Here is a 21,169-nt window from a genome sequence, read left to right as displayed (position 1 = left end):
AATTTGGGTGTTTAAAATGCCTATGTTTTGTGATTGTTCATTCTCAAAATGTCAAGAACTGGCGGGTGGATTTTTCTGGTTCTTCCCCTCTGCTGCCAGAATCTTGTTCTCCATGCTGGGAGTGACCTGTGAGCCAGTTCCTGTCCCTCTCTTTTATGTTTGTTGGACACCTGCATTTCTGCCTCTTCCCCATGAACACACTGTGGCCTTGAGCTCCTTGCTGTCTTCCCTGGTTTTGAATAAGCACTTCCCTCTGTGTATCACCTGGTCCAAGCCTAGTCTAATTGTTGCCAACTTGTAAAGTCCTGAGGTTCTTCAGCTGGACACCGTAGCATAGGCTTTTGGATTCCCCAGGTCAGTGGCAGGATGACAGAGTACAACTCCCCCTCCCCCACGCCGCACATATCCAGGGTGTAGACAGGCGGCCCAGCCTATATTCTGCTCTTCTCTGTTGTCTCTTCAAGTTCTCGCTCAGCTTGTCTTGGGTTTTTCAGAGCCCCTTTTACCACCAACTCCAGAGGAACTCCTGTGGCTTCTTTAGTCCTTACAGTGGTGATATCCAAGCCCCCAGATCTTTCCCTGTGGCGACAGGTTAACTGGGCAGTCTAGAAGGGGACATGTGTACATTTGAGTGTCCTTTCCACATTTCACCTCTAGGCATCTCCCCTCAGACGGAGGTCTCATGTATGCCCGCTCCCACAAGCACAGTGTCCTCCATAGGTAACACCAATGGAGAGGAGGTGGGACCGTCCGTCTACCTGGAGAGGCTCAAAATCCTCCGACAGCGATGTGGTCTGGACAATACGAAGGTAGGCCTCGGTCCTTTGGGTGGGTCAAGGCCAGGCCGACCCCTGCTGCTCCCGAGCTTCAGACCGACCCGCTTTGCCAATTGTGTCCTTCTCTCCACAGCAGGACGAGCGGCCCCCGCTGACCTCTCTGCTCTCCAAACCAGCAGTCCCCCCCGTCGCCTCTTCCACGGACATGCTGCACAGCAAACTCTCTCAGCTCCGGGAGTCCCGGGAGCAGCATCAGCACTCAGACCTGGATTCTAACCAGACTCACTCTTCAGGAAGCGTGACCACGTCCTCGTCCTCCACAGCCAACATTGACGACTTGAAAAAGAGACTGGAGAGAATAAAGAGCAGCCGCAAGTGAAGTGGCCCCAGCCCCGTGCCCCGCAGCTCCAGCTCACTCAACTCGGGGTCCTCCTGGTCACCGGGGCTCGGCGGGCCTGGCACACAGACTGCCTGGATGTGCCCGCCGCGGGCCTCCCACGCGCTCCGCTGCTCCGCCAGCGTCCTGCCTCCGGAAGACTGTCTGTGTCGTAGTTTAGTGTACAGACTTGTAAACAGCTGCCCTCTGCTCAGCTCCGACTAGTCTCCGTAGCCTTGGTCTTTTATTTCTAACTGCTCATTTGTAAAGTTGTCCTGATCTTTCCTAGCTTTTAACTATTAGAAACTCTTGACTAGTTTTCCTTTTGAGTCCGTGAGCTCTTCTCCCTGTAGCCCCGAAGGGTCACTGTATTCTGTATGAATGCATGGCATGATACAACTAATTTAAGAGTCTTTTATAAATAAAGTTTGCATTAACTAGAACAGTCTCCCAAGATGCTCCTGCCTGGGCAGCTCTGTCATCTGTCCTTGGGACTGGCCAGCCAGCAGCCAAACATGAGTAAGTCCTGCTTAAGGAGCACCGCCTTGTATGGGCGCACAGACTTGTGCTTCTACCCTGAGTAGGAGCGACGCCCTGTTCCTGCCTTCCGCTTGCAGCTTCCGGGGGGTTATGGTCATGGCTTCCTCCCATCAGCCCCATGGCTCCAGGGGCTCCTGGGCTTCCTGCTGTGACTTGGGGCCCGGGCCAGGCAGCAGTGCCTTCCACACAGACACTGGACTTGGGGGCTCTGACTGAAGGAGGATGGGGGTGCTCAGGAGCTCCCCGCCTGGTTTTGGGGCCTGAGTTGAGACCCATTGTTGCTTCCCGCTCAGGCTGAGTGAGGACCAGAAAGTGAACAGAGGAGTCACATCCAGGATAAATCCGCCAGGATCTCCCTCCATAGTCAGAAAAACTCAGGACCAAGAGGCTCTGGATAAAGATGGGCAACCACAAGGGTCAAGAAATTCTTCTAGACTGTCTTACTCAGCTGGCGCTCAAGAAACAAAAGGTTGACAGAAAGTGAATCCCCTGTTGATTCTAGTCATGTTTCTCAGGTGGCCCTTGTGCTGCCTGAAATCACACCCCCCCCCCGCCCCCCTGCCTTTCCTTGAAGCAGGAACGTGGGAGTAGGCATTCTGGAAAGAAGATGGAGGAGTTCATTTCGCTGCTATGCTAGGACAACACGTGTGGAGAGAGTGCCTGGGTCCGGAACTTGCAGTGCTTAACAGCTGTGTTGGAGGGAAGCCACCTTGAGAGCCTGTGCCCTTGTTTCAAAAGTGGGGCCAGAATATTCTAATTCTTAATCCCTGTGCTTCCCCACCCCCCCACCTCCCCACCCCCCACTGTGGTTAAAGCTCTGGGCTGCCGAGGTCCTGCAGACGCACTGAATCCCCAGTTTTTACCCTGATTCTTGGCCAGAACCAAGTAACAAGGGCAGAGAACTCAGAGGTCTGGTCTCTGTTCCTTGATGTATTAAAAAATGGGAAAGGAAAACAAAGCGGGAGGGAAGTGGGTAAAAGTGTCTACTTCCATCCCTTCCCATGTTACTCCCATGAAGTTTAAAGATCTTGGTCGAAGATTCAAGGCCAAGAGGTAATCATGGCGGCATCCATGCTCTTCCCCCACCTCACCCCAAGCTCAGGGATGAGGGTACCTTCAACACAGTCCTCCAGAGAATTATCCAGTGATCAGCATTTCATGCCAGCTGAAACAGTGTGGCACCTGTAGCACTGTGGTGCCTTGCTCCCAAGTCATGAAGGTACCTAACAGAAATGGCAGGAGGCCGAGGTGCAGCTGGAAACGGGGGAGCCCTGGAAGGGCAGCAGTGTGTCAGAGCCGCACCCCCTCAGCCAGTAGCAACCTCGAAGGATGCGCTGACGGGGCAGCTTTAGGTTCTGTGACTCTTAGGACTTTTACATTTGTCCCTACCCTTTATGAATCCACTTATGCACACCCTCTAGGTCCCATTTCTTAGCAGTTACAGACCTGAGCAACTGGCTTCTCAATGGAAGTAGAAATTCCAGGAAGCAACAGCTGCACCAGCATGCCATCTGTAGGCGCCAGAGGAGGGAAGTAGGAATGCTGCCATGCCAGGCAGTAGTGAGAATAAAAGCAGCGGTGATTTATGGGCAGCTTACCAGGTATTGGGCATTTTGCCAAGTACATTCTGTGAATTACCTAATGTAATCCTCAAGACCTTATTAGATAAAGAATGTCCTTCTGTACATCTTATATGTAAGGAAACAGGCTCGAGGTGGTCAGCTGACTTGTCCCTTTTACAGTTGTAGCCAGGATACGAACCTAGGCAGTCTGACACCGGGCCACACGCCTAACCACCATATCCCACATACTCCCAGATGAAGGCACTTAAAGTACTGCTCCTTTTTGGAGGCATTAAGTCTGATGTCATTTTAATGACATGCAGAAGGATGTAGGCACTAAAGAAACGTACTTACTTCTCCTTTGTTGCTCTGGCCTTCCCCTACCTCTTCTCTGGTCCTGGGACGAGTGCCGTATCGCCCCCACAGCAGAGCAAGTGAAAGCACAGGCTTCAGTGTCTTCTGTGTTTCAAGTCCAACTTTAACCCTTCTCAGCTATGTGAACTTGGACAGGATGCTTCTAGTCTATTTCCTCACCTACCTCTTATGGGCATTAAATGAGGTATCCTACTAAGGCCCTGAGTCTGGAGCATTTTCAGTGCTGAGCCCCTCAGGCCACCACCTCCCTGCCACCTGCCCCTCCAACCCCCCACCACCCACATCCCCACCCCACCCCACCCCGTTCTAGGAGTGGTGGCCTCCCTAAGTCCTGTTTATCCGGTCATGCTGGCTCGCTCTGAGCTGCCCACGAATAGTACTGGGAGCATGGAGGCTTGTTGACAGACACTTTTATTGAGAACTATATCGTTTTAGGAACACACCACAAAAATAAATCTTCCACTGGATTGGTTTCTGTGATTTTTGCAGTGAGGAGCCTAGAATGTGAGCAGCCTCCTAACCTCCAGACTTCTCAATGACCTTCTGTATCCATTTCTTCAGGCGGAACACGTGTGTGTAGAAGCCATATTTTCCATCCCTGTCACAGCCTTCACCCCAGGAGACGATGCCCATTTGATACCAGCGGTTGTTAAAGGGGCTCTGAGGAAGAAACATGGGGTTTCCAAGAGGGTGAGTCCAAGGCATGAACTTAAGTCCAGTACCCTGTTGGGCAACCATTTCTGAGAACACTTCCTCCTTACTCAGCCCCACCCCCGGAAGATCTTCCCACCAGTTCCTGGCCTTTAGCAGCACTTACCTTCATGACAAATGGTCCCCCACTGTCGCCTTCACAAGCATCCCCTCGTTTCCCTTCATTGGGTTTATAACCTTGAGAGAGAACAGTGTGCTTAGGTGCAGAGCTCATGCTCCCGCCACTCCCCGTGAAGAGACCTAGCTGGAGAGTGTCCACTTGACCCTCCTTGGCTCTCATTTCTTTACCCCACACAGCCAATCCTTTAGCACAACCTCAACTCTGTTTTCAACAGACATCCCAACTCACCCACTTCTCACCTCTTCCACCCCTAGTCACGTCACACGTACCTCTCCCCTGAACTAGCTTCCCAAATTCTACTTTTGCCCACCTACAATCCATTGGCTGCCCAACAGGCAGAAGGACTTTTTAAAAAAATACATTAGATCTACAGGTGGCTGAGGATAATGGCAGTTGCCTTTATCCAAAATCCAGGCAGTTGGCTGAGGATAAAGGCAGTTGCCTTTATCCCCACATACCCTCCATAAATATAGGAAAACATGAACAACAGAAGCTACACACACACACAATCATCACTGGAATACAGAGAACACCCAAACTGCAAATCAGTATATTTAATTGTGCATCTAATATTAACATAGATGTGGAAATGAGGCAATAAAAATACCTACTAGGGCAGCCTGGGTGGCGCAGCGGTTTAGTGCCGCCTACAGCTCAGGGTGTGATCCTGGAGACCCGGGATCGAGTCCCACATCAGGCTCCTTGCATGGAGCCTGCTTCTCCATCTGCCTGTGTTTCTGCCTCTGTGTGTGTGTGTGTGTGTGTGTGTGTGTGTGTGTGTGTGTGTGATGAATAAATAAAATATTTAAAAATTAATTAATTAATTAATTAAAAATACCTACTAAACAAAAGAAGTGAGTGCAATTGAATTGGAATCTTTTAAATAACCCCAGATCTGTAAAATAAATGACAACTAAATAGATCTATACCAAAATACTATAGGAAACCAAAAAACAAGACTAAAAAACACTTCAGCTAATAAAAATTCTCCCCCAAAATACCACTGTGAAACAGAAGAAAACTCTAACTGCATTAAATTTCCCCAAGCCAACTTGTAGGATGTAACAAAAACACCTTGAATCAGAAATCCAAAAATTAAAAATAAATGGACAATAGGAAGAAATGCAAAGTAGAAAGGGATTGAAATGGAATTCAGACCAAAGAACACTGAATCTCTCAAAAAGAAAAAACCATGGAACAAAACTAATATAATCCAAGAAAATTTCACAGAAATAAAATAAGGTTGAAGGTATATGTTGAAAGGAGCCACACTGGGTAGCTGACAAAACACCTGAAACACCCCATTCTGAGACATATCCTAATAAAACTTCAAAGACGAAGGAAAACCCTCTCAAGGCCTCCAAGCAAAAAAGACCAAATACAAGTTCCAAAGAATTACACAAGCATCTGATTTTTTAAAAAAAGATCTTATCCAGCAGAGAGAGAGCACAAGTAGGCAGAAGGACAGAGGGAGCCCGAGAGAGAGAAGTAGGCTCCCCACTAAGCAGGGAACCTGATGGGCTGGATCCCAGGACCCTGGGTTCATGACCTGAGCAGAAGACAGACGCTTAACCAACTGAGCCACCCAGGCACCTCTCAGCATCTGATTTTTCAAAAAGAACATACAAAGTAAGCAACAACAAAGCTTTTTTTTTTTTTTTTTTTTTTTTTAAGGAAGGAAAATTTAAGCCACGGATTCTATATGCAGCCAAGCACAGCTTAAGGTTTCAAGACTACAGAACAACAATTGTAAACACATGAAAACTCATGAAATTCTACACCCATAGAATGCTTTGTTGAAGCATCTACTAAATGACAAGCTTCATCCAACCAAGAGATGAATGCTGCAGCAAAGGGACTGATTGATTGTGCTGACAAGTAGGAAAAAATGCATCTAAAAATATCAAAGAAGATCTTGAAAGAGGAAAGTAAACTTCCTGACTGATGTATAGCCAATAGCTGGGAGTTAAATAAAAGGTCATGTAAGAAAAGAAGGAACTAAAGGCATTTCAAAGAGAGAGAAGCTCAAAGAAAATCATTAGAACAAAAATGCAAAATGTCCCAAATATATACATTCAAAAACACAAAGAAAAGATCACGTAGGGAAAAAGAGCAAATGAAACATAATACATGTAATAATAACAAAATCATATGAACCAATATTAATTCAGTCACATCAATAAATATAAATGGGTTTAACTCACCTATTAAAAGAGAAAAAGATTTTTAGTTTGACTCTCAAAAAGCAAGACCCAACTATGCTGCATAGAAGAGACAAAACAAAGTGATGCCTAGAGGCTAAAGTTAAAGGGATGGACGAAGGTATATTAGGTTAATGGAAACAAAAAACAGCAGAGACAGTGATCCTGAAACTGAAAAGAATTTAAAGTACACTTCTAATGCTAAAAGCCGCAGTTCACAATGAATAAATAAGAGTCATGAATATCTGCACTAAACAGCACAGCAACCACATTTATAAATCAAGGAGACAAATACATTAGTAGAATTTAACACAAACTCAGTATAAGATCAAGTGAACTGAAAATAAATGAGGATATAAATGACCTAAACGGTGCGGTGGGAGCGGGGGGGTGGGGGGGGTGGACACCTGGCTGTTTCAGTCAGTGGAACCTGCGATTCTTCATCTTGGAGTTGTGAGCTCAAGCCCCATGTTGGATATAGAAACTACTTAAAATAGGGCAGTCCTGGTGGCTCAGTGGTTTAGTGCCACCTTTGGCCCAGGGTGTGATCCTGGAGACCCAAGATCAAGTCCCACATCAGGCTCCCTGTATGGAGCCTGCTTGTGTCTCTGCCTCTCTCTGTGTGTCTCTCATGAATAAATAAATAAAATCTTTTAAAAAATTACTTAAAACATTTAAAAATAGATAAATAAAAATAAATGACCTAAATAACAAGTGATAAGGTTCTTTTTTCTTTTTGTACTTTATGGATATATATCAAACTTCACACATGGATAATAGAGACCATACCTACACACCTCTAGTACATAGGTAACAGTCACAAAAAATGATCGAACAGCTCTCTTTTTTTTTTAAAGATTTTTAAATTTAATAGAGAGAGTGAGAAAGACTGAGAGCACGAGAGGGGCAGAGGGAGAGGGAGCAGCAGACTCCCTGCTGAGCAGGGACCTGATCCCAGCACCCTGAGATCATGACCTGAGCCGAAGGCAGACACTTAACCAACTGAACCCCCCAGTGCCCTGACCAGCTCTCTTTCAAAAAAAAAAAAAAAATCAGTTCCATAAAGTAGAAATATTACAAACCGTACTCTTGGAGCATAGTGCAGCAAAACTCAAAATTACTACCAAAATCAAAATATAAGACCCTCCCATCTAGAAATTTAAAAACCTATTAAGCAACTGTTGGGTGAACAGATTCAAACTGAAATTACAGAATTTCTAAAAAATAATGATAATGAAAACACTGCATATTGTTCTCTCTGAACAGAGGAAAATGCATAGCCCTACTCAAAAATTAAAGAACAAAAATAACCAAACTCTCAGCTCATAAAGCTAGAAAGAGAACAGCAAAGTAAAATAAAAGAAAGCATAAAGAAGAAAAAACTTTTTAAGATAAAAGCAGAAATTTAATGAAGTACAGAAATGAAAAGCAACAGGCCTAGCTAAAAAGTCAAATTCCTAGGTATCTTGATTGGTTTTGGAACCACAAACTAATTACTCAAGGAACATGAATATATAAAAAAAGTGCTAAGGAGGAAAAAAATCATAATATATTGTAGTATGCTAAAAAGATACAATACAGACTTGAACAAATGGGCAGATATTTCTTGTTCTTGAATGAATCAACATCAAAAAGATGTCAGAAAAAAAAAAAGATGTCAGTTCTCTCTAAATTTATAGTCAACACAATCCCAGCAAAAATATCCATAGGCTTCTTTTATAGAGCTAGACAGTTGATACCAAAGTTCATATGGAAAAACAAACATGCAAGAATTGCCAGGAAAACACTGGAAAGAAAAACTTCAAGAAACAACAAACGTTATCAGCCATTAAAACCTACTCTAAAGCTCTGTAATTAAAACAAGACAGTGCTTTAATAGAATAGAAACAGACCAAGAGGGACGCCTGGGTGGCTCAGTAGCTGGGCGTCTGCCTTTGGCTTGGGTCATGATCCCAGGGTCCTGGGATCGAGTTCTGCATCAGGCTCCCCACAGAGAGCCTGCTTCTCCGTCTGCCTGTGTCTCTCCCTCTCTCTTTGTCTCTCATGAATAGATAAAATCTTAAAATCTCTAAAAAAAAAAAAGAAAAGAAAAAAGAAAAGAAAAGAGACCAGGAGAACCAAATAGAATATCTTCAAATAGATTTAACTACAGTAGAAGCCTAGTATGTGAAAAATGTGACATCTCAAATCACTGGGGCAGTCAGTAGAGTACCCAATTCTTTTTTTTTGTTTGTTTGTTTGTTTTTTTTGTTTTTTTTTTTTTTCCCAATTCTTAATATTGTGTGTTCAAGCCCCACCTGGGGTGTAGAGATTACTTAAAAATAAAATCTTAAAAGGGTGCCTGGGTGGCTTAGTCAGTTAAGCATCTGACTCTTGATCTCAGCTCAGGTCTTAATCTTAGGGTTATAAGTGCAAGCCCCACATTAGGCACCAAAAAAATAAAAATACAAATAAAAACTTGGGATGCCTGGGTGGCTCATTCAGTTAAGCATCCAACTCTTCATTTTGGCTCAGGTCATGATCTCTGGGTTGTGGGATGGAGCCCCACACTGAGCTGTGCGCTCAGCATGGAGTTTGCTTGGGGCCCTCTCTCCCTCCCCCCTGCTCCTGCTCTCTCCCTCTAAAATAAATTAGTAAATCTTTTTCAAAAGTAAAGAATAAATAAAATATATTTAATAAAATCAAATCACGGGACACCTGGCTGGCAGACGCTCAACGACTGAGCCCCTCAGGCTTCCCTAAATAAATAAAATATTTTTTAAAAAATCTAATCACTTGGGGCAAAGATACAATTTTTAATAAGTGGTGTAGAGACAGCTGGTTAGCTATTTGGACAAAGATAAGTTAAATCCATACCTCACATTATACTGAGGAATAAACTCCAAATGACTCAGAGGTCTAAGTATAGAAAAATGAAACCAAGTACTAGAAGAAAACAAGTGAATTTCTCTATGACCTGGATATAAGGAAAGTTTTTCTAACTCTGCAAAAATCCAGATGCAATAAAATAAAATATAAGTTGACTACTTAAAGTTTTTTTAATTTAGAAATGATAAAATGGGGGCACCTGGGTAGTTCAGTTGGTTAAGCATCTACCTCAGGTCACAATCTCAAGAGTTCCTGATCAAGCCCCACATCAGGCTCCCTGCTCAGTAGGGAATCTGCTTCTCCCTCTCTGCCCCACCCTGTTGATGCTCTATCTCAAAAAAAAAAAAAAAAAAAAGAAAGAAGGAAAGAAGAAAGAAAGAAAGAAAGGAAAGAAAGAAAGAAAGAAAGAAAGAAAGAAAGAAAGAAAGAAAGAAAGAAAGAAAGAAAGAAAGAAAAGAAAGAAAGAAAGAAAGAAAGAAGAAACGGTAAAAGGTTATAAAAGTTAAGAAATGAACAAACTGGAGAAAATATTTGCAACATATATCACAAATAAAGGCCTAATACAGGGGATCCCTGGATGGCTTAGCAGTTTAGCGCCTGCCTTCGACCCAGGACATGATCCTGGAGTCCCGGGATCGAGTCCCATATCAGGCTCCCTGCGCGGAGCCTGCTTCTCTCTCTTGCTCTCTCTCATAAAATCTTTTTTTTAAAAAGGCCTAATATCACTAATATATGAAGAACTCTTAATAATTGATGGGAAGGAGACAAAAAATGGGCAAGAAAAACATGGAAAATTCAATAAAAATGATTATCAAGCAACTGAAAAGATGTTCAATTGCAAATATTGGCAACTATCTTAAATGCTCTCCACAGGAAACAGCCGAATAAACTATAGTATATCCACATAATGTGGCTATCAATTTTTTTTTAAGAATAGGGACTCTGGGATCACATCCTGCACTGAAGGCAGATGCTCAACCACTGAGCCACCAAGTGCCCCTGTGTACTCTAATATTGATCAAATAAGTTACTATATGATGAATAACAGGAGTCGAGTTTCTCACTGTCATCAGAGAGTTACAAATATGGAAAGGGAGAAGCTAAAATTAATCTGGCTGGATTGCAGTGGGAGGTTTCAGAGAGACTGTAGATGACAGAAAAATCTAGATGTTGGCATATGCATAATACACATAATTTCTAGATCTGTCTGCTGAGAGGGTGTAGAAGCAGTGACATCCTAGAAGTGATGCGCGTACCTGGCACCTAGATCCTGGTCTCTAAACACCATTCTCCACCAGCAGGAAAGTGAAGAACCCCTTGCTGTGCCAGGGCAAGAAAGTTCTCAGGGAATGGCAGGAACATTAAAAGTCACAGAAGCCAGGCTCAAGGGACTCCCACTGGCCAAACCTGGATAATTTGAAAATCAAAATAAATGATGACACTAGCAAATTGTCACTCTGAGAATGAAGACCTGGGAGTTCACACTGATAAAACGAATGAAAGGAGAGGTCTTCCTTCCAACAAAAGGATAATAAACACAGAAGGAATGAAAGAATTAGTAGATGGCCACCTGGCAGCCCCCAGAGCTGGGAGGACGGTTTGATGAGAAACAGGATGCAGGGGATCAAAGCTTCTCCCCACAGGATGCTTGTAACAGAACCTCACAGTGAGGGCCTCGCCAGAGGCAGACACCACCTTACCCAAGTGTCAGTCTTCCCTGGTATGGTGAGACAAACGGACATCACAGGCCTGCCCGTGGAGCCCACTTAGAAGGACACACCCTGGCTTCACCTGAATGTGATCACAAGGAAACCAAAACCTCAAAGAAACCAAACCGAGGGCCCTGCTACAGGTTTCTGGGGCTGCACCTGGGAAATACGTCCAAGTTGTAGAAGACAACTTGGGGTCAGCCACGGACAATGTGTGACCCTGGACTGAATCCCAATGAGAAGAACATTTTTCCCCCTTTGCTACAAAAAACATCAGTAAGTGGGACAACTGAAAACCCCAGAATAAGGTCTACAGATTACAAAACACTATCATCTCATTAATTTTCTGATTTCAACAACTGTACTTGTTACATAAGAGAACATCCATGTGTACTCAAGGATACAGGTAAAGAGGCTTATGTACGACTGACTCTCAAACAGCGTGTGTCTATGTGTGTATATCTGTACACACACACACACACACACACATGCACACAGTGTGGGGGCAGGACCCGGATGACAGTATATATACATTCTTTGTATTATTTTTGCAACTTTCCTGTGAATCAGAGATTATAGTGAGAAAAAAATGTTTAGGGGATCCCTGGGTGGCTCAGTGGTTTAGCACCTGCCTTCGGCCCAGGACGTAATCCTGGAATCCCGGGATCGAGTCCCACATCGGGCTCCCTGCATGGAGCCTGCTTCTCCCTCTGCCTGTGTTTCTGCCTCTCTCTCTCTCTCTCTCATGAATAAATAAATAAAATCTTAGAAAAAAATTATTTTTTATTTTTTTTTAAAGATTTTTTCTTTATTTATTCATGAGAGACACAGAGAGAGAGAGATCACACCCAGGATCACACCCTGGGCTGAAAGTGGTGTTAAACCGCTGAGCCACCCGGGCTGCCCAGAAAAAAATTTTAAAGTAAGCTCTACACCCATGTGGGGCTTGAATTCACGACCCCGTGATCAAAAGACCCCTGCTCCACCAACTGAGTCAGCCAGGCACTCCTATACAAAAAATTTTTAATTAGGTTAGACTATCTATTCACCCCAAAGCCTCCCAGATTTCCTATTTCAATAAAAGCCAAAGTCCTTGAAGGCCCTGAAAGAACTGCCCATCCTCTGTCTGCCCACCTCCCTCCCCTCATCCACTGCTGCCTGCCTGCCACACCAGCCTCCCCGCTGTTCCTCAGACACACTAAGCAGGCTCCTACCCCAGGACCTTTACATCAGCTCTCCCCCTCTCTCCCACCCCAGAGGGCACTTCCCCAGCCTTGTCCAACTACTCTGTCCCCATCTCTCTCTCTCCCTTACTCTGCTTCATGTTGTTTCCCAGCGGGGAATACTGTCCTACATCTGCTGATGGACACTCCCTCCTACTAAGGGAGCTCTGTGAGGACACAGGCATTGTGTTTGGGTCTTTGTGGTTTACAGTAGAATACTGATCACAACAGGCATTCAAAAAATATTTGCCGAATGACTGAGTGAACAAATGGCTTGTTCTCCACCTGAGGCCTCATGCTGCTATCTGGATTCACACATATGGGCAACCAGTGACTAGCACCATGCCTAGCCCCTTAACACACCCCTATAGGGCAGAGACTTTTATCTCCATTTTTCAGAGGAAGAAATAGCTCCAAGAGGTGAAGCAACTTTGCCCAAAGCCATGGGGCTTATAAGGGACCAGATCCAGGCCTTGAATAGGTCTCCGCCCCCCACCCTGAGGCCTGGCCACACGCAAGAGACTTGCCAGCACAGAACATGTTGTCAGTGATGCGGATCCGGGTGGAGGCCTTGCAGACCTGCCGATCCACAATGGGCAGGTTCACCACCTGCAGGACTCTGGGCTGTACTTCACCAATGCTGGATGTCCACGTCTCCCTCAGGTTGCCCCAGCCGGTCACCCGCCCTTTGTACCCAGCCTGGAGCAGTCTTTGGGGGAAGGGAAAGGAGCTCGTGAGAACCAACCCCTCCTGGGGGTCCCTGGCCCCAGCACTGCCCCCTTGGAGGCCTGAATCTAAAACACTGGTGCAGAAAGGACATCTGGTTGACTCAAAACCACCCCCTCTCACCCCAAGGTCTGGAAAGGGGAAGAACTTCTACAAGGCTGCTGGGACCATCAGGCCCAGACCCCAGCCCAGGGCTCCCCCTACCGTTGCCCTGTGCACCACCCCGCCCCAGCCCCGCTGTGCCCCACCTGGATGCTGTATCCCTGTCAGGCAGGCACACGGGGTGGATGTAGTTGCTGAAGTTGACAGGCTTCTTGAGCTTCAGCAAGGCTATGTCACGGTCCAAGTTTTCCCTCCAGTTGTACCTGGGGTGGATGTAGATCTTTTCCAGCATGGAGATCTTCTCAATGCTTCGCTCATACCTGTGTGAACAGGGACATGGAGAAGCTGTAAGCCACTTGGTGAGGGGCAGCTGGTGCCTAAGGAGAGAAATGGCCTGCCCTCAGAGTCCAGGAATTGGAGTGAGCCTTGGGCCACCAGTGACAGGAGAGGGCTGGCTCCTGCTTGGCAGCATCTCCCGGCCTGTAGCTGCTCAGGACTTTGGAATCAAAGAGCCCAGGCAGGTGGGGGAGGGCGGCAGGCTGTAGCCCTGGCCCACACAGCCTCTCTTCACAGGTCCCACCTGTACCACGTCCTGGGAGCTGGAGAGAAGCTGGGGGTGGGCCAGGATTTCACTCTCTGCAGAGTCTGAGTTTCTCTGTCCCAAGCCCCAAGCCTCAGTTGGGACATGGCCAAATGGCCTTGACAGCAGAGACTGCTGAGTTTTCCACTGTGGGAAATAAACAGACATATCCCACATTCCCAGGAACCACCAGAGGCCCCCACGGTCACGCTGGAGGACTCTGACCCCTGCCAGACATCCAGTGGCCTCCCATCCTGTACCTGGTACGGGAGTGCTTGCCAATGCGCACCAGAAGGTCATTCTCTGTGAAGTTTTTGTCCCAAGGTGGGTACAGGAGACAGTGGGCAGCAGTGAGAACCCAGCGGTCACTTATGAGGCTGGCCCCACACAGCAGCTCCTGGGGACTCTTCCGGAAAAGCATCACCTGCCTGCGACGGGGGAGGGAGGGAAGGGGAAGCCTTAGGAGCTGGGGAGCTGCCCCTCTACCTGTCCTAAAGTAGAAAGTCCCAGTTTTCAGAACTGGACAGAGGTGCCTACTGGGCCCAGACCCCAGCTTGGCCTGGTTGCCCTTGCGGACTGGGACCTTCACACCACACCAAGGGGCTGCCTCCTGCTTTCTGCACCCCTCCCCAGCTTCTGCAGGTCCAGAATTTGCACAGCCCGGCATAGCTCTGGGGCCAGAGAAAGTAACTCAAGTAGGCAGACCCCTTAAGCTCTCTGGGCCTCAGCCTCGCTCTCTGCATGTGAGAAGCAATACCCCCAATCTCAGAGGGGTGCCAGCTGGCATCACCTGGGAAGCCCAGGCCTGTGAGGGAAGGGGCAGCCCCAGAGGGGCCCCTCCGGCCCGCCCGGACTACGCACCAGGGCGCGAGGCCAATCTCCGCGTCCCAACCCTCCACGACGCGCCCGTCGATGTAGGACTCCAGAAGCTCCCCTTCCGTTTTGTCCTTCACCGACTTCTTCTCGAACAAAGGTCGCAGCCCACAGTCTGCACAGCAAACCGGGCGTGAGGAGCCGAGCTGGGCTCTGCGCCCCTGCAGCCCCCGCTGCCGCCGCTGCCTCACCTGCCTCCCCGGCGCCGAAGGTCTTTTCGTTGAAGAAGGGCTGGAACTCCTCTGCGGTGGTGCGTCCCTCGATGGCCGTGTCCTGGTCCTCGGCCAGCCCGTCGCCCACCTCCTCCACGGGCTCCTCTGCGGGGAGCAGGCACCACTGGGGCCAGGCCAGCCTGCGCGCGGCCCTCGGGCACCCCCCGCCCAAGCCTCCGCGCGGCCTTGGAGGGCCTTGGGCGAGGCCCGGAGCGCAGCGCACGGCGTCCTGGGGACCTCGGCCTGGGGCCTGAGCGAGTTCAGCTGCGCGTGGGGCCAAGCGCACCGGGCCGCGGGGAGACGGAGCTGCGGCGGACCGCGCCCCCCAGCGGCGGGGCAGTCCTGCACCCGGGAGGCGCTGCTCGGCCCCGCCCCGCCCCGCCCCGCCCCACCCCCAGCCGCGGGCCCCGCCCCGCCTCACCGCAGTAGTCCAGGTCGCAGTACTCAAAGCCACCTGGCTCCTCCGACACGTAACACCACGCGCCCTCCTCGTCCCCGTCCGGGTTGCGGCAGAAGTTCTCCACCAGCGGCACCGCAGGGTTGAAGTCCTGGTCCTTGCTCAGGGCCTTGGCCTGTCTGCTGGCCCAGGCCAGGCAGGGGGACCCATGTGTGGTCACCGCCAGGCGACCCTGGTAGTACCGGCCACGCTCAGGGATGCAGTGCTCTGATGGAGGTGACAGATTCACCGTGGGGCCTCCGGAGCGTGGGGTCAGCGGCACAGTGACGCCTCCCTGCTGGCCTGGTGGGTGGGGAGGCAGGGGAGCAGAGTGGGTGGGGTGGGACAACACGCGGCCAGGGGGTCAGGGTTTGACTTCCTGCCCTGCCACCTTCTTCCTATGTGGCCTCAGGTAACTTGACCTCTCTGAACCTCACTTTGCTTGCCTATAAAAGGGGTGACTGATACCACTTTTGTAGGGTTGTTGAGAGACTTAAACAAAATACATGCTGTGTCTGGTGCATTATGAGACAGATGGCAACTCGGTTTCATCTCCTGGGCTATCTGTGATATATTGGTAGTGACTGCCTGGAGTTTTTAAAGAAAGAGTCTATTTTTATAGTGGACAGCAGGAAAAGTAGCTGGGATGACTAAGGATGGCTTCATGGGCAGTAGGGCAATTTCAGCAGCCCTGCGAAGTATTGGGGGTGGGCAGGCTTGGTATATGGTAGCTGCTTTTGTTACCATGACTGGTAACTTGCTGTAATATAGTCCCAGGACCAAGCCTTAGGTCCAAGAGGGATGCATGAAGGACAAAGATACACCAACCTATATTTGGTAGTTTGATTGCTGGCACTAATTCTTTACCCTTGCCCAGATCCACATCCTCTGCCCTGTGATTTTATAGGTAAAGGTACACATCTGCAGCTGACGTTGGCCTTGATCATGCCCAATGGAACATGGGCAGAACTGCCTTGACACACATCATGTGTTTCTGAATATTTTTTTTATTTTTATTATTTTACCTCTGCCATAACTTTGGGAGATGGTGCCTTTCAGCCTCAGCCCTGGAATGAGTAATGTGGAGCAAACCGGGACCCAACCCACACAAGGATCCAAGCTCAGCTGGACCCATTGTTTGAAGCAGGACCAGCAGCCAAGCCCAGCCTACATTGTGGCCAGCACAGACATAGGCAGGCACAGCTGACATAAGCACAGCCACCCAAGCCAACCCTCAGACACATAAGAAATAAATGCTTATTGGTATATGCCTCTGAGCTTTTGCAGTTGTTTGTGATTTTTGTGGGATTTGCAGCATTATTGTGGCTAAAGCTAACTGACACATCAGGCAAAAGGATAATGACAGAATCATGCTGGGCTGGACCATGTGAGGCTTGCTCTGTGGTGCTCAGAAAAGGGCACACAGGCTGAAATGGTTAGGGAAGGCTTCCTGGAGGGAAGAAGGCCTCAAGCAGGAAAGAAAGCATATTTGGAATGAGCTATAGTCTGGGTCACCAGGACTAGAGGCAAAGACTGGGGAGGCAGGGGAGGCCAGCTGTCTCTGCTCTCTTGACTTCACTGACCCACGGGCCCAAATGTGTTTGTTGTAAGTGACTAAGCCATGTTTGAAGGTAGCCAGGGTCTAGCTTCCTGTCCCAGGCTACCAGGCCCTATGGAGAGACCCCTGAGCCCTGGCCATGGACTGCCCAGCCTTCCCCAGCTCACCGCAGAGGGAGATGCTACACTCCTCTCGCCGCACGGTGGGGTCTATAGTATAGCACCAGGGCCCAGTGGTGCTGCCATCCGGGTTACGGCAGAAATTCTCCTGCAGGTCGGCCCCAGGGTGGGTGGTAGAGTTGATTCTGGAATAGGAAATTGCTCAGCAGAAGCTGTACCCCCCAATCCAGTGTGTCCCAGCCCCATACTCTCAGCCCACTGGCCAACAGGCCAGCCCATCACTCACTCAGGCTTATGTGGGTAGCGACTCCTCCATAACTGGCACTCGATGCCTGACCGGGTGAAGCTCACGTTCCCTCGGTAATTCATACCCAGACCTTCAGCACAGCTACCTGCAGAGACCCCAGCCCCGGTCTCTTACCATCTGTCGCCTCTCTCACTTAACAAAGCTCTGTCTGTCCACCTCATACAAGCTACCTCTGCTTCATGACCCTTAACCCACGTTTCCTCAACCACCTCCTCTGTACCCAGCAGTTCACCAATCTAACAGCACTCACCAAAAATTCACTGAGTGCCCACCATCCATGTGAAAACCATGTGTCAGATACTGTACCCAGTACTAAGTGACGAATAAGGCATAGTCAAGGTATGCCCCTGCCCTCATGGAGCTTAAAGTCAGTGGCTCCTCATGGCCAGTAGGATGACAAAGTGAATAAAGTACTTCTAATTTGGCCCTGGTCTACCCATCCTGTTATCAGAGCTCCTCATGTGTCAGAGCCTTTGCAAAACTGTCTCCTTTGCCTAGGAATGCTCTTCTGTTTGCTTATCAGTGTGCCCACAAATCCAGATGGAAAACTGTTTTTTCTGGGGGATTGTCCCTGATGCTGCCAGCAAACTAAATGCTCCTACTCCTGGCATCGTCTTGGCACCTGGAACAGAGCTTTTCCAACAATCATACTGATATTTTTTATTTTTGTTTCCCTATGAGACTGTGAGCTCCTTGATTCTCTTAAAATCCCCAGCACATGACACAGTGCCTGGTATATAGCAGAGGTTTAGTAGAATGCCTGTTGAGTAAGTTATTTAACAAAAATATGAAAAAGAAAAACAAAAAGTATGGTCAGTAGTTGAAGAGTTATTGTTAAGAGCTGGGGTCAATATATTTTTTTAAGATTTTATTTATTTATTCATGAGAGGCACAGAGAGAGAGAGAGGCAGAGACACAGGTGGAGAGAGAATCAGCCTCCATGCAGGGAGCCTAATGTGGGACTTGATCCTGGGTCTCCAGGATCACGCCCTGGGCTGAAGGTGGCGCTAAACCCTGAGGCTGCCCTGGGAGTCAATATTTATATTAAAGGTGTATTCAGGGGCATCTGGGTGGCTCAGTTAGTTAAGTGTCTGCCTTCAACTCAGGTCATGATCCCAGGGCCCTAAAATCGAGCCCCATGTTGGGCTCCCTGCTCATCAGGGAATCTGCTTCTCTCTCTGCGCCACCCCTACTTGTGCTCTCTCTCCCTCTCTGTCATATAAATAAATAAAATCTTTTAAAAAACATGAATTCATCATCCATTCATTCATTTCTCCAATGTTAATCATCTTCCTCACTGCCAGGCACAGAGCCAGGTGCAAAGATGCGTCCTTGACCGCAGGAAGAGAAAGGCAAGGTCAGGTGCTGGGCCACCACTCCTAATCCACTCTACTCTGCTCTTCTCCCAGGCTGCTTGCTCACATCCTGCTGCCACCCCCACATTGGCTCCTCACCTTCCAGACATTCAATGAGCTTTTCTCGAGGTTTCCTCACCGGCTCACAAGCTGGAAAAGACCCAGAAACATTTTTGGGATTGGGGTAGGAGACAGGATGGGCTCAAGCAGAGGATGGGGGGGGGGAAATGTGCAGAGACAGAGGGAAGGAAGGAAGGAAGGAAGGAAGGAAGGAAGGAAGGAAGGAAGGAAGGAAGGAAGGAAAATATGGGTGGAGGGATAGATGGTTGGATGGACCAGAAGATTCTCCAGAATAGGACATTCTTTCACTGGGGTCCCTAGGACTCCCTTCCAGGAGCAAACCCTTCCCAGTCCTTACCTGTGTATTTGGACCAGAACACATCCTGAAAAATAAGAGCTGGCATGAGGCTGTGGCATATCCTGTTTCATTTCATTTTGTTTTTCAGTCGACTTTGTGTTTTTTCTTCTTCATACTTTCATCTTTCCCTTACCCTGGTCACACATGGGGCAGGCTCTGGGGAGGTTTGTGGTAGTTTCTTACTTTTGTTTCCAGAGCCCAAGCCCTTGGGGAGAGGAATATTTGAGGAGAGGGGAGCCCCCTGCCAACAAGACTACCATAAAGGGTTCCCATAGGTGGGCTAGATTGGAAGGTGGGGGCATGGGGCCCAGGAGGGGAAAGGCTGCGCAGAGCTTCTGGAGCCCTGAGGCCTCGCCAGAGTCCCACACCCCATAGTAGCAGATAGCTAAAGCTGAAGGCCGTGTGGGCCAGCACCAGGGCCTCTGGAGACCCCAGAGCAGACAGCCATCTGAAGACAGAGGAGCCCCCGATGACCTGGAGCCTCACTAGGCTGCCAGACCCTGACATAGCCCAGGCGTCAGGACCTCCAAGAAAGGCTGAGGTCACTCATCTTGGCATCCCAGTGAAATGAAGTCCCCGTGGACACTGCATTGCCAATAGCCGAAGAGCTGGGACATCCCTCGCTGCCTCATTTGTGGTTCTGGAGCTGGGCCCACCAGGAGGGACCACACCTGCCCTTCAGCCTGGCCCTCACCGTGGCAGTAGAAGACTCCAGGGCCTCAAAGGCCTCCTCGTAGTTGCACTGCTCCTCCACACACTCCCGCTCCAGGTTCCCCTTGCGCAGCTCCTCCAGGAAGCCACTGTTGGCGCGTCGGACCCGGTGGAGCAGTGATAGTGCTTGCTGAGGGTCCAGGAACACTGCGGCAGGAGGGGCATGGGACAGTGGCCTCGGTCAGCCAGGCTGTCTTGGCCATTGTGGGGGCAGGAAGCGAGCTAGCCTGCCCTCCTGGCTTCTAAAAGGGGACACCTGGGATGGTGGCAGGACCCAAAAGGCTGCCAGTGGTGGCCCACTAGCTCTCCACATTGCAGGAGAGACGCAGTCACTGTGCATCCAGACCTGAGCACCCGGCTCCTTCCCTAAGCCATGGTGTAGGCTGAGACCCACCTGGGCATTGGCCCTGTTGTTCTCAGTCAAGCCAGGAGCCCCCGGCCCATGGGCCTATATCCCAGCCTGCCAGCCTGTCCCAGCCTCCGACCCCCTCTTACCATGCTGGCTGTGCGCAAGGCTAAAGAGGATGACGAGGCAGCCAGGTAACCACAGGCCTCGGATGTGCGCCATAGTGTATCAGCTCCCGGGACTCTGAGGTCTTGTCCTGACCACTCTGGGTTAATGTTGAACTAACATGAAGAAATTAGCCAAGAGGGAGAGGTCAGCAGGTCAGGGCCATGGTACTAGCGTATAGATAGTCCACCCCCGCCACCCAGGAAGACAGATCCTCTTGGGACTAGAGACAGATGGTCTGGGAGGAAGTCACAAAGGAAAGGCCAGTGTAAGTTTCCACCATCATCCAGCCCCTCCCTTCTGAGATGTGGGCCAACTTGGGCAAGCAGGGCCACAAGATCTTCCCAAGGGTCCTTCCAACCCCAACACATGGTGATGGTTGCTTTAATCTCTGTGAGCCTCAGTTTCTCCATCTGTACAATGGGAACGGTACTTTGTTGTGAGGACTCAGACTAGATTATGAGTGTGACACCCATAAAATGTAGTACATGTTCAATAAACAGCAGGTATATGGATATAAACCAATGGGGAGGTTTATGTAATCATAGCACATGGGTGTAAGAAAGCAGAGACAAGGGTGCAGCCAAAAGAGAGCTGCCTCTCAACCACTTTCCCATCTGGAAGCTGTGGAGGTGTGTCCATGTGTCGTGGCTGCTCAGGAGGAGGAGCCAGGTCCAGGGCCATTGAGCCTCTGGTCTATTTTCTCTCAGCTCCTAGGACCTGCTGCCGCCCCAGAATGGGGACCAGGCCAAGTCCTCAGGTCTTCTCCGCAGGGCCCCTCCCTCTCCTCCTGCCTCTC

At 48.9% G+C, this 21,169-nt stretch overlaps 2 protein-coding genes across 7 annotated transcripts in view; one reads left to right on the top strand and one right to left on the bottom strand.

The window, feature by feature from the left end:
* Window positions 1-1,595, top strand: part of CKAP5 (cytoskeleton associated protein 5) — a 106,934-nt gene extending 105,339 nt beyond the window's left edge. For 3 of the 6 annotated variants that reach the window (XM_077863096.1, XM_077863097.1, XM_077863098.1), the window contains exons 43-44: window positions 658-809; window positions 910-1,595. In XM_077863096.1, coding sequence (XP_077719222.1) covers window positions 658-809; window positions 910-1,155 — 398 coding nt within the window. In that variant the 3' untranslated portion in view covers window positions 1,156-1,595. The remainder of the gene's footprint in view (window positions 1-657; window positions 810-909) is intronic. The other 3 variants (XM_077863101.1, XM_077863100.1, XM_077863099.1) reach the window with 3 other exon arrangements.
* Window positions 1,596-4,022: 2,427 nt separating this feature from the next.
* On the bottom strand, window positions 4,023-20,510 carry F2 (coagulation factor II, thrombin). Its single transcript, XM_077863104.1, has 14 exons — window positions 20,355-20,510; window positions 19,843-20,006; window positions 19,149-19,173; window positions 18,830-18,880; window positions 17,355-17,460; window positions 17,117-17,253; window positions 15,377-15,694; window positions 14,935-15,060; window positions 14,732-14,858; window positions 14,131-14,298; window positions 13,437-13,610; window positions 12,990-13,171; window positions 4,447-4,517; window positions 4,023-4,289 (listed from the first exon to the last, which is right to left on the bottom strand). Exons 1-14 carry the CDS (start codon window positions 20,425-20,427, stop codon window positions 4,146-4,148), a joined length of 1,866 nt encoding a protein of 621 aa, XP_077719230.1. The 5' UTR covers window positions 20,428-20,510; the 3' UTR covers window positions 4,023-4,145.
* Between the last annotated feature and the right edge of the window lie 659 nt (window positions 20,511-21,169).

Source organism: Canis aureus, chromosome 21 (assembly GCF_053574225.1).
Source record: "Canis aureus isolate CA01 chromosome 21, VMU_Caureus_v.1.0, whole genome shotgun sequence".
Lineage (NCBI taxonomy): Eukaryota > Metazoa > Chordata > Mammalia > Carnivora > Canidae > Canis > Canis aureus.
The sequence above is the reverse complement of the archived record's forward strand: the minus strand, read 5'-3'. Positions and strand labels throughout refer to the sequence as shown.

Bases quoted from the DNA above. Each gene is read 5' to 3' on its own strand.
- F2 (XM_077863104.1), bottom strand. From the start codon at position 20,427: ATGGCGCACATCCGAGGCCTGTGGTTACCTGGCTGCCTCGTCATCCTC. The intron at 18,881-19,148 runs GTAAGGACTGGG...GGTCTTTTCCAG, and splicing joins GTTCTGGTCCAAATACACAG to CTTGTGAGCCGGTGAGGAAA. The intron at 13,611-14,130 runs GTACAGGATGGG...CTGTTCACACAG, and splicing joins GGCAAGCACTCCCGTACCAG to GTATGAGCGAAGCATTGAGA.